General features: G+C 43.3%; 1 protein-coding gene across 5 annotated transcripts in view; it reads right to left on the bottom strand.

The window, feature by feature from the left end:
- Window positions 1–12,978, bottom strand: part of LOC143901149 (uncharacterized) — a 97,370-nt gene that overhangs the window by 48,869 nt on the left and 35,523 nt on the right. Inside the window, exon 6 of one of the 5 annotated variants that reach the window (XR_013258003.1) lies at window positions 3,138–4,134. The exons of 3 other annotated variants lie outside the window; for them this stretch is intronic. Coding sequence is in view for 1 of the 2 variants with exons in the window: in XM_077413183.1 (XP_077269309.1) it covers window positions 4,094–4,134 (41 nt within the window). In the remaining variant the exon portion in view is untranslated. Of the gene's footprint in view, window positions 1–3,137; window positions 4,135–12,978 lie in introns of those variants that run through there. One more of the 5 variants, XM_077413183.1, reaches the window with a different exon arrangement.

Here is a 12,978-nt window from a genome sequence, read left to right as displayed (position 1 = left end):
CAATCCAATCTCAATAAGGATCCGTAGTCCGATACGGGCTTAAGTCTTCGCATCACAATTCTTATTTTACTCCTCAACTTTTTTACTCGAAGAAATAGGATGCGCGTTCGATTTGAATTGCGACAAGAACTAATGTGATTAATTAGCATTGTAATCAATGATTACGACACGAGCATCCTTTTATATCCCTTTTTTATGTGTTGATTTCTAATCATTTGTGCCTTTTAATATTATAATAAAGTACTGTTTCCAGTTCTATCCGAATTCACGCATAATTACGTCCGTATAACAAGATCTCTGTGCGTGGCGTAATAATTTACAAATTACGGCGCTTCCAATCGGGATAAGTATATGTACAAATGACAAAATTCGAGTAGCCCGAAAATTCCCGGTGACCAGAACGCACGCGCGCGGAACGTTAAAGTGCTAAAGTAATGTTGATTAGTTTAATGGCTTTTGATTTAATGGCCGGTTGCAACCACAGGCGCAGCCGGTCCGCGTATATCGGTTTGGTAATCGGCTGTCGGATTGCATGCGACGTGCAGTAGAACGTCGCGCTTCTCGCTAATACGTCGCGCGCCGCGCGCGCTCGACGCGCTTCGTTCGCAATTACAACAGTACAAATATTTATTAGTTTATTTAAAAAGCGCGTTTCGCTCGAAACCGAAAAGTGTCCCCGCCAATACGGCGCGGCGGCGCTCGCGTCCTCGCCGATTCATTTCGAAACGCTTTTCGGCGCTTCGCAAACAGCTCTCGCGCGCTGTTTACTTGTCATTATTCGATTTGTGTTTTGTTTCAATTTTGTCGGGCGTTGTAAACGCGAGTGCTTTCAGGTAAACGCAAACTTCAATTAGTCCGCTGTCGATTCCCCGTACGCCGCGCTTCCGTTTTCATTCGCGAGCGGATGGCGACGGCGACGTCCTGCGAATCAAAATCGTGCGAAGTCGCGCGCGTCTCTCTCTCTCTCTCTCTCTCTCTCTCTCTCTCTCTCTCTCTCTCTCTCTCTCTCTCTCTCTCTCTCTCTCTCTCTCTCTCTCTCTCTCTCTCTCTCTCTCTCTCTCTCTCTCTCGTCGGGACGCACCTCTCTATAAAGATTGGCATATGCCAGCTTGTTCCCGGTGCGTCGTCGCTTCAAAAACGCATCCGCACCCCATCCCTCTCTCTCTCTCTCTCTCGTTCTTTCTTTCGACTCCCTTCGACACCTTCTTTATCCGCGTTCTTTTTTTATTTACCCTTTATTTGACGCTTGACACGCGACGCGCGTAATAGAATAACGGCCTCTCCGACGACGGAAGTGGCGCGCGACGATCTCCTCTGACGGAAGACAAACTTCAATCAATGCCGCCGGAGACAAAAGACGTTTGAGAGCGGAAAGACGACGACGACGACGACGGGCTGCTTCAACGGATTTATCTCATAAGTGCCGTCGATTTCCCTCCGCTTTCAAACCTTTCCGCAAAATTTCGCGAGAACTCCGTGTCGAGGAAGATTGGCCGGTGACGCGCTTAGCTTACGATATATTTTATGGATATCGAGTGATTTCAGCGTACTTTCTTTGCACGCACTGATCTCGAACGAGCAGTCTCGACGGAAACTTTGCAGACGGAAATTCCAATTTTTTTTTCGTAGATTTGCCTCGAGAATATCTCACGAGAGTATTTATAAGAATTTCGATGCGAAAATCGTCGCTGATAAATTCAACATAAATGTGAAACGTTGGCAGTATTGACGCGATTTGATCTCGCTTGAATATTTTAAAAACGCTGGCAAAAATCTTTCGCGCAGATATAAGTAAATCTGCCTCTCAGCAATTTCCTTCGCAAATGTCACGCAGACGCTTCATCGCAATTTCCGAAACTTAACTTCTTCCGGTATATTCTTTTTCGAATAAAATTAATTAATCCGAAAGTTTAAAGAAAATATTACACGTGTATGATGCATTTTTGGAACCTTCAAAATCGTGATGTACATTTAATCGAAAAGCTTATTTTCTATATATATACGTTCCTCGTTGCGAAATGTCTGCAGCACGCTCGCGATGATATTACTCTCCTGCAATATTGTATTAAGACAAATTGCCAACACGTGATTTACTCGCTATTGGAGATCGCGCTATACTGGATGAAGAAAACTTTTAATCTGATTACTTATTTATTGCACTAAGAATATCGAGTATGATTCCTATCGCCTAGAATTTATCTCTAAACTTCTTGTCTTGATTTATCTCGGCTCGGCGTTTGGCAGCAAAAAAGGAATTGCTCCGAAAAGATTTACTTCAGACTTCCGAGCAAATTTTTGTCAATTACGATCGCAATGTATTCGACCTTTATGAAAGCTTTCCCCCTTTCTCTCTTTTCTTTCTCACTTGAATAGTTGAATTTTATCTAATTCTTACGTAACAGTTCTTTTCTAGTTTACTTTTATCCGCGTATTTTCTAAGTATCATCTAAAAATTGAGACAGCAGGTGGAATTATGTATATACGTGTGTGTGAGTTCCAAGCGAGCTTCTAATTCAAGACATGACTCCGGCAATTCTACTTGCAGCTGCGCGCCTTTAGAAATACAGGGGCGATAAAGCGCGCACGGTTTCTTTCAAACTCCCTTTGCAGCGGTAATGCGCATCCGTCCCTCAGGGGTACAATCACTTTCGGAACGGTGTCCGGCGCATTCCTTTGCATGTCACGCGTTTCCTCGCAGCTCGTGTCGTGGATCGCGTTCGTCGAAATGCTTCGCTTCAGCGCGACGCGACGGCATCTCGAACCGTTTTTCATCGGGCTCTTAATTCCGCGATGGAATACGAGAGGGATGAAAGGAGCGGCAGCATCAGCGGCGGGGCCTGTGAATGAGCCCGTGAATTTATTCCACGCACACGCGAGCACACGTGCCTCACGTAGTCCACTTCACGAATTTGCGACGGATCCGCTTTTAGAAATCGAGCCCTCACATATCCTATACATATACGTTTTGGTCTCCTTAGTTGGCGACGCTATCGAGAATACAAAGGGGAGCTTGTGTATTCTGACATTTTCTTTAATATTTTTTCCATTTCTGCAGACCGACTTCGTCGTCTCTATGAAGATGCAAGAGGCGCAGAAAAGAAACGAAGAAAGAGAAAAAAAGAGAAAGAAACAAGTATGTTATTCTGAATAGAAAAGTAACGTAAATGGCAACAATTGTACAATTGTTGTTGCACCACGACAAATTTGTGGAAAAAATGTGGAAAATAATGTAAGAGCAGAAAAGAATAAAATGTTAAGAATAGAAAGACGGAGGGGATGAAAAAAGAAAGGAAACGAGAACGTTAATATAAAATTTAAGCTGAAATAGAATTTGTATTAATTAATTGAAAAATTATAATTGACCGCAGGTGATTGATGTACAAAATTTCAGAACAATTTGCTCGCGACATGTATAATCATGCAGCGATGTAAAATATTTTTGTCGTCGCGTATCGTTCGGCGAGCATCTGAAAAACAATCTCTCGTCCATCGCAAAACAATTAAATATCCATATTTGGCGATGGTATACGATGACGTTAACTCTCCAGCTTTATTTCGTACGTAGTATTTTATCGTAATTGCTTGACGTTTACGTCGACCATGCTGGTTACAGGCAGACAAATAGTTGGGCGAGCTGGCGTGTTCGTATGACAAATCTGTTTTTTTTCCCCGAGTTATAAAAAGTCACACAAATATATATCCGATGGGGCATAAAACTGATTAGTTGATTTTTGCGAGCGGTCGCTGATACCGAATAATAAAAATATCGAACCGATAAAGTTAGATTAGATGTAATTTTATTTCATCATCAACGCCGGGATATTTTAAATATACGCAATAACGGAGGATTTATTTGTTTCATTTCGAAACAGTCAATAATACGTAACGACTGTCAATAAGCTACATATCGTATTTTACCATCCGATCGAATATCTTTGTATCTTTCGAGCAGGAATTAATTATATTTTTGTACCGTAAGATCGCGGGATGCCATCGAATGGAAATGCATCAACCCGTTCTGCGTAAACCTCGTTTTCCTCTATCCAATGCTGCGCCGAAAATCGCTTCGGGGCTCCAACTTCGCTTTGATAGCTTAAGCGCTCGGTGGGCGGAGCGTTTCCGCCGAGTCCCGCTCTGAAAATTGCACAGCACTTTTTTCACTACAAATTACTTAATTAATTCCGTTCCTAAAATTTAAGTAACAAAAAAAATCGTATTGCGCGGAATTTAGAAATATATGCAAAATCGCGCAAAAGTCTAAATCTGGATAGATGGAAGGAAATTCATTGGGGAACGACCGCCGGATCTGTGTTAATTCCCGCGCGGTTATACGCGGAATATAAAGTTTAAGAGCCGTTTTACGCAGGTAAAATTATCTCTCTGTTCTCCGAGAGATTTTAATAATAATTTGTACAGTAATTTCGCGAATAGGTTCGTCGTACGAACGCGGCGTACAGGCGCACGCGCGTTTTCCTCTCGATCCCGTTTCCAAAAGTGGCAAACGCGGTCGGATACGGCGATACGTTTCCCGCGATTTACGCCCCGGGGTAACGCGGACAGATCGGGCCATCAACCAGGGACGGCGCATTAAAAACTTTTAAAACTTGGCCCCTTATCGTCCGGGTGTATTCCGGTCGTCGCATAAACGCGCGGCGCGTCCGCGACGTGCACGACTCGTTCCACTGCGCGAAGGAGATCCCTCATAACTCCCGTATTTGCGAGAGCGTGTGCTGGTACACCCACGGATGCAACGTTGTGTATGGTGTATATACATGTATGTATATACGAAAGAATTCCAGCCAGCGCCGCGGAGGGTGAGGAGGCAGCGGCGAGATGAGGGAGTGGGTTAGATGGGTATTTTACGTTTGAGGGGTTAGTAAGCCTCTGATGTATTACTGGCTGAGCCTGCGGAGTCAGCGCTGCCGGTCCAACAAACCGGACAATCCGATTTTTTCCTCCTCCTCTTCTCTTTTTTGCCTTCTATCGGTCCCGATTCCCCGCGCGGGAAAGGACCGGGGAAAAAAAGGAAATGGATAGACTTGACTCGACTCGAAAAGAGCGACGTTCCGTTTTCTTTCTTCCCTTCGGTTTGAGAGAGAACTCGACGATTTTTCCGGAAACGTTTACAAATTGTAATTCTCGCCGAATTGCACTGGATATTAGCTGCGCGTTACCTTAATGAAGTATAGTACTGATCGTACCAATTGTCAATGAAATTCCCTGAAATTCTCGACACCTAACTCTCGGAGGAAAACGTCAATTATTTTTTTTTCTTTATCGCGTGTTCGACATCCCATGTAATAATTTCATTTTTCGATTATTAATCACACGCGAGATTATTGTATGCCGCGTATTTTTATAATGTACTGATTATTATGAAAATCACTGAGAGATTATTAATTATGTACAAACATAACAATTATAATTTGACTGTAATGATTACCATGCGCTTTCGCATTGTGCGTAAAACTAACTAGTGCAGATCGCTATATTTCCACCTGAATATATTAACATGTATTAATGAAGAAATATGTTGCTATATTATTATTGGGCAATTACAATCATTCATTAGGATGCCCCGCGCGATTTCGGTAGAGTAGATATCCAAATTCAGCGTATATACAATCGCGATAATTAATTAATAGCAATTTAATATTTGACGGTATATGATCATCTTTGCGGAACAAATCGTTTGTTCGAAACGAGGGTTATTTTATACGTAACCTAATTATAAATTATAATTAACCTTTCTACGATCATAAAGGCAATTCAAATTAACTCATATTATATCGCGTATAGTTTTCCAATGCAGTGTTTTTAATTAAAATTCGACAATGAAATTATAAACAAATAAGGGACGCAGGAAAACAGATGGCGGGTAAAACAAGTGATATTTTTTACATTCCATAAACGAGTAGCAGTCCTTACACCGACAACTTAAAATTGTAAATATAGCTTTTAGATTTCTTTGACGTTTTAACCAGAAAATACGGATGTGTATTTTCTCGGCTGAAGCATTTTGGCTGTAAACGTACCTTCTAAGATAATTAAACCTCAAATCTCATTTAATGTGTATCCACGCCTCTGCAGTGCCACGGTAAGATGGCACGTTGGGGAAAACACACTTGCGGTTGCAGCAAGCACTTACTTTTCTTAATTATATTGGTGTAATGATAACAACCGTGCAATATTACGCGAAAAGGACATCGCGCAATTGTTTTATATAAATTTAAAAATATTGCTTATTTTTTTTGAACCAGCAGATATCTAACGGGAGTAATTCTCATTTCTCGACTACAGTAACAGCACCGATTTTCGATTCGTTAAGTTTATTTGCATCGACATTTTTTAGAAAAGCAATTTTTGAAACGAGAAGATATAATTACATTCTTTTTTCGAGTTGCACTTCGTTTCTCGCATTCCGAGCACTCGGCAGATTTTACGTGTTCGAGCGCTACGACCGCGCCTCGTTGCTCGAATTAAATATTATACCTTTCCCGCCGAAGACGTAACTCGCAAAGGGCGACGTTACTTCGATACGAATTTGTCGAATCAAGAAGGAGCGCGGGATAGAACACAAAGGTTGCCGGAGCAACGAAGTACTGGAACTCGCGCGCGAGAGAGGACGTACGTAGGTGCCATGTAAGTAGAAAGACTCATTATGTAATCAGCGCGCGCGCGCGCGAGAGAGAGAGAGAGAGAGAGAGAGTGAGAGAGAGAGAGAGAGAGAGAGAGAGAGAGAGAGAGAGAGAGACACGTCTTCAAAGGCAGAACCCCGGTTAGGTACTTCTGTGAATCACGGGAAACCGAGGTCAGGCACCGTCTAACTCCGTGCGGCAACCAGACGATAACAATAGCAGAGACACCATCTCGGTTGTGGTTACCTTAGGCTCATTGTCACCCAACGGCCGGCTCGACCAGGTAGTCGAACTTCCGTCGCGGAAAAGGAAGTTTGGTTTCGCAGTTCCGCGGGCGAACTTTGACCAGAATGCAACGGAGGAAGGCCCGCACCCTTGTCCCGGCCCGACGAATGTCGACAATCTCGCAAATTGACGCGGAATCAACATCTGCCAGACAGAGAACTTGCTGAAGCCGAACTTACGGAAATGTCGAATTTAAAGGAAAAATAGGAACAGCGCATGTTTTAGCAAAATAATTAAATTAAATTAAATTAAAAAAATGGGTCGCTTAATTCCTATTCGAAATAATTAAATTAATTAACTTGAAATTTCCGAAATAATTTCAGCTTGGATTTTAATCGTGGCATTACGACGGCAACTCCCCATATTTCACACGTGGGAGCAAAAATCGAAAAAATTTCCACGTCGACCACAATGGTTCCAGCGAACCACGGGGGATAACACAGACATCGTCGGTCGCCGTCCGAGCGAGTGGCAGACAATCCGCGCCGGCAGGTGAGACGAGCAGGACTGGCCGCCTTGAATTGGAATATTGAAAGTCCGCGAAGTATTGCAATCAAGATCCGATTAATTGCGTTCCTTTGATTTATACGCGGCTCCCGACCGAAGTTATATAAAGTTAATCCAAACGATTTTCGAAGAGAGAGGGCGAGAGAGAGAGAGAGAGTCGGAGCAGCGACAGTACCGTCTGTAAAGGACGCGCGCGGGGTTGAACTGAAGCTCGAGTTGCGAAGAGCAGAGGGAGGGGGGCGGGAGAGAAAGAGAGCCTTTCAACTTTTTCCAGGAGCCTCAAAGAGAGTGCAGCTTTTCAAGGATTGGACGTCGATCGTGGGCGCCAGGTTGCCGACCTTGAGGTGAGACAGAGGCAGAGCTCGACGGAGGCGCGGCAGAAAGTCGCCTAGATAGAGCAGCTTTCTTAAATTTCAATGTACAAACGTCTCGCCGGAGTAGAAACGCGAAAAATATCGTTTTTTTTCTTTCCTTCTGCCGCGGCCTGGACGAGAGAAAACGTTTTCACGGGGTACATAGCGAGAGGCGACGCCGGTGTACCGTGTCGCGGCGGCGGAGCGACACGATAACTGGTAACTGGTTGAGAATTCTACTTGCGCGGAGACAAATTTACTTTCGGAGATAATTTATTCCGTAGCGGGAAACGCACGCGTAAGGTTGATTCGAAACTAGAAATAACGTAGCAGATCCGGACTCTTGCCTTTTCCGAATCACCTCCTTTTTCGAAAAGAGACCTTCTATAATTCTAAGCGCTCGACGTGACGGGGAAAAAAAACTTGTTAAATCTTTTAAATAAAAAAAAAATACAGAATGGATCTCTATACTCCGTCCAACGAGAGATCATGGTTGATCAAACATAATAACGATAGGGCACAGAGCCGCAACAAGATGTTCGCGTTAAATTATTTTTATTTTTAATAGATATTGTCCAACACACATTATTAAAAATAAAAATAATTTAACGCGAACACCTTGTTGCGGCTCTGTGCCCTATCGCGTTATTTATGTTTAATCAACCGTGATCTCTCGTTGGACGGAGTATAGATCCATTATCTATTTTCTTTAAAAGATTTAACAGGTTTAATTTAACAGGTTTCGCCGTCACGTCGAACGCTTAGACGTCGCCTGACGACCCACCCGTCACGTCGTCGCAGAACAAATTCCGACACAAAGGACACTATGAAACTAGCCGTGTAATTTCCGGCATTTATCGCGACACGATGTTGCTCGAGAAATCGCGCCGCGTACCTGTACTTACAGAGTAGCAGGAATGTTAAGTATTCCATAGGACTGGATGCTGGACGCTATAGAGATCGCGCTTGAAATTCAATATCGTGAAAACACGTCGCCAATATTATGATATTTCTAAATTCATAATACCGAGCGCGAATAACGTGGCAGAGGTTGACGTGGAACGAGGGGCCTGCAGGGGCCGAGGGGCGGGGACGACGAGAGGGAGTCGGGGAAGAGAAGGAAACCCGGAGATCATGGTCGCATATTGAAAGATACCTCTAATACCGAGTCACGGCACTCGAAGGCTTCCCATAGGTGCAGCAAACATCCCGAATATACGTTTAATATCCACGTAGACGTTATTATAACGGGTGTCTTCAAAATTCGCAGATAGATCCAATTTAAGTTTTGCGTCAGCGCAGGTTGTATATCTATATGCAAGAATGATAATTATATGTCCAAATAGCCAGAGAGTTTAATTTAAATTTAAATGACATCCCTGACTTTCGAGAATCATACGACGGCAAAAATTATAATTACAATCGAAATGAAACTATAACTTGTCTACTTTCGAGAGTTTCGAGTAACTCGTCTAAAAACTTAAATAAAGTAATGTATTCCGTCTTCTTTGTATTTTCCCCCCGTAATTATGTGACGGACATCCGGACTGTATAATCAATCAGACTCGCCGAAGGACCCCCGATTACATCAGATAGAGCTCGGGGCCCGCCGGGCGAAAGAACTCCCCTCAAAAGTCGCGACACGTCCACCTCTCCCTTCGAGCGGTTAAATTCAATTTATCCGTCGCACAGTACACAGGAGGAGACGAGGAAGGACCGTGGCTATTCCACCTGACAGATGCCTTTATAGCTGAAACGTGCCGCGATAATGTAACGCGCGGGCGGTGGGTAATGGAACTTATGATATATCATGGCGACGAAGAGAAAACCGCGCGCCGCTCGCGGTATAGAGAGAAGATGATCCCACTCTCCCGCTCTAACATCGTAATATTTTTCTGTGAAGAAGCGCGCGAAGAGAGCTTTTACTCGGGACTGCGCCGCGGCGCGTATATGTATGTACATATATATGTATATCCTCTGTACTAAATTAAAATATGTCAAGTCGCGATACCGCGACCCTCCCGTAAGTACGTACTTATCGACGTTGTGCGAAGATCGGCAAAGATGAGAATATGCGCGCCCCGCGGGAAAAAGAATTTCTCTTGGCTCTTGGCTCACACATCTCTCTTTTTATTTTTAAATTAAATCTCTTCGTGGACGTGCGAATATATTTAACCATATGTTGCTCGTTATAATACGTAACAGCAGATGAAATTCTGTATTTAGCCTCGGAGACTTTACTAATGAAAAAGCCTCAGACATTAATTGGTCCATTATTCCATAATTTGATCGTAACGTATTAGATAATGACTTAATAAAACGTGCTTTATGCTATCGAGAACTCAATTCAAATTTTAACAATTTTAACCAATTTTAATTTCAATTAATTAATTGCAGAGTCTCTAATTGGTTTATTTGATTCTTGCATTTATTACGTTTTTTATTTGATAAATATTGAATTATTAAAAAATTAATCCAACGTTAATGCTGCAGCGTTGAATACAAAATTGGCGCTTAATTGAGAGTTGTAAATTCTTTAATCGTTTAATGACTCGTAATGGAATCTCTAAAAGCCCTTCGTGACGGTCCGCGACAACGGCGGCGGGATCGTTAAAAAGTACCCGGCAAACGTCGACCGGGAGATAATTTTCCTAATCGCAGGAAGGATACCGAATATCCGCCGTTCCGCGGGTTTGTGGATCGGCGAAAAAAGAGGGGGGTGGTTTCCGAAACGGGGAACACATCCACGGGAACCGAGCCTAATGGGAAGTGGGAGGCTTAATTACAGGTTGAGGCGGATATTAAGGGTATGCACGGCAGCGCGCGGTATAAACGTTGCAGCTGTCGTGTGTGTCTATCGACCGAAATTGACTCGCGCACGACAGACGGAAGGAAATTAGAGGAGACGCGGACAAAGACCTAAAGGGTTGGAAAGGGATATAGGGAAGGGAGAGAGGGAGGGCCAGGCTTGTGCCAGGGGCTGCGAAGATGGTCGCCCCTCAGTGTTGGGCGGCATTAAAACGCCATAATTCAAATTCTCCTGGCAGCTCTAAAATAAACCAATTAGGACGTTCTGTAAGCGGATATTAAGATTCTCATCCCAGATATATGCGCGGCCTCGTGTGAGGTGGGCGGTGTAGATGCATCGTCTTTCCTTAAAGCGCTCCCGTATACACGTCAAAGGAGCCACGCGTGTACATACACACGTACGCCGAATAACGCGCTGGACCGTTTATCGGGCACCATATTCTCGCTCTCACGTCCCTTCCCCAGGACGCTATCCCAACACGGGAAAGAGCTGCTGAACCGCAATGGATGCACTCTGCTAGCGAAACTAAGATATTACAGGCATATCTCTGTCACGTAATCCAAGTATCCAAGGCGTAATGAACGCTTCGATATATACTGTACCGTAAAGTGATGAGCTATCCAACGATTAAGTATAGGAGGATAAGAAAATGTATGAACTGAAAATGGGAGAAATAAGCGTACCCTCTCTGTGTATCAGAAACTGGTCAAGATTTTGTTCGGGAAACGATTGTTACGATAAAATTATAAATAACTATTATTAATTAGGAATCTGATACTATCTGATACAACTTCTTTGTCAATCCCTTTAAAATAAATGTATATCGGTGAAGGACGGATTAATTGTTAAATTCGTAATGTCAAATTATACTCAATTTGAGTCATTCGTACAGGTCACTGCTCTTATTCAATATGTCGTTAATTTAAACTAAGTCACTATAGTTAATACTGTTTTGTAATTTTGACACACATGGTAGTTAAAAATAACAAAATGTTATTTAACTCGAAAATATTGGTTTAAATTTCATCCTTTACTATTTAACAGTGTGTGAAATTGAATATTATGATGATTTATCAGATAAAGTTCATTTTACTTTAATACCTGGGATCCAACTAACGAGAATAAAACTCCTTCCCCAGACATCGGTTTAAGCGGCTATCCACGATGGTTCCCCGGGAACCTCTTTAGATTCTGCTTTGTGTACTTTGTGGTTCTGTCGGCCGCTCAGTCAGACGCTGGCGCATAAACGGTATCAACAAATCCGATCTAAGATCGTTCGAGTCACGCGACAGGCGGACTGCCGCGGACTTTAGGGGGATTCTGCCCGCGTGACGCGGCAGTCATTTTATTTTCTATGCAAGAAAATGCAAGCATAATCGCTCAAGCTCGCGATGCGCCGACATGCGATGATAGCTCCTCCGCGAGTTCCGAGTTAGTTTGAAATTCTGTGCATGCACAGAGAAGACAATGAATATTCAATGCAGCCAAAGACGGCGGAAAGCAATTCAATTATGCGGTTCGATAACCCGCGTGCTATTAATTATCGAAAACGACGTATCGTTGAAACGTTTCGCCGTTGACAAATATTTTCACTTGTGGCTTTCGCGTCCGCGATGATTTCGCGAGCGCGGGACAGATATATGAAGTGAAGTTCTTTAATTCAACGTAATTCGTAAAATTCCCACTGACTTGTCGTCAACTTGGCGACAAGCCATCAGGGTCGAGTACGAGTAGAAAAAGCTCGCCGGGATGCGGGGCAGAAAATTAGGGGAGTGAAAACGCGGAGGGATCGCGCCACCGTGGCGCTGGCATAAAGAGAGAATAGAGAAATGGGGTGGCGGACTGGCGGGGATAAGAACAGGGATAAGGAAGCGGATAAAAATTACAGATCTGGGTCATATATTCGCCGTTGAGATGGTCTGCCAGTGACTTCTCAGTTCTCCGCTCGGGAGCTTGCCAGCCCCACCGTTCCGCAGGAGTGCAGTAGCCGCATACGTCAGACGGGCCTACATATGCCGTGTCCTAGCTCGACTACTGCGTGCGAGAACCCGGGATTGTCTTACCGTCTCACAGCCAACCGTTGTTTGCTCAGTCGCGTTCTCCCCCGGGCGAATAAAACACTCGATGCACATTCCGTATAACAAATATGCAATAAACAACCGGGTAAAGAACGTGATTCTACTTTCTGCTAAAATTTTCTTTCTTTTCGTTTTAAGATTTTTGATTCAAATTAATCTACGGAATACTTTATTGGAGTATCGATGGTTGCATGCAGGAATAAAATATTATATTGTGTGGAAAGATAAGAAAATATATACGACTGTATCATCTCTTTAGTATGGTAAAATCGTAAATTATCAGTCATGCCACATTGCAGCAAAATTTA

This window comes from Temnothorax americanus, unplaced genomic scaffold, assembly GCF_048541705.1.
Source record: "Temnothorax americanus isolate GAGA-0224 unplaced genomic scaffold, ASM4854170v1 Scaffold32, whole genome shotgun sequence".
NCBI lineage: Eukaryota > Metazoa > Arthropoda > Insecta > Hymenoptera > Formicidae > Temnothorax > Temnothorax americanus.
This window is presented reverse-complemented; position numbering and strand designations above follow the sequence as displayed.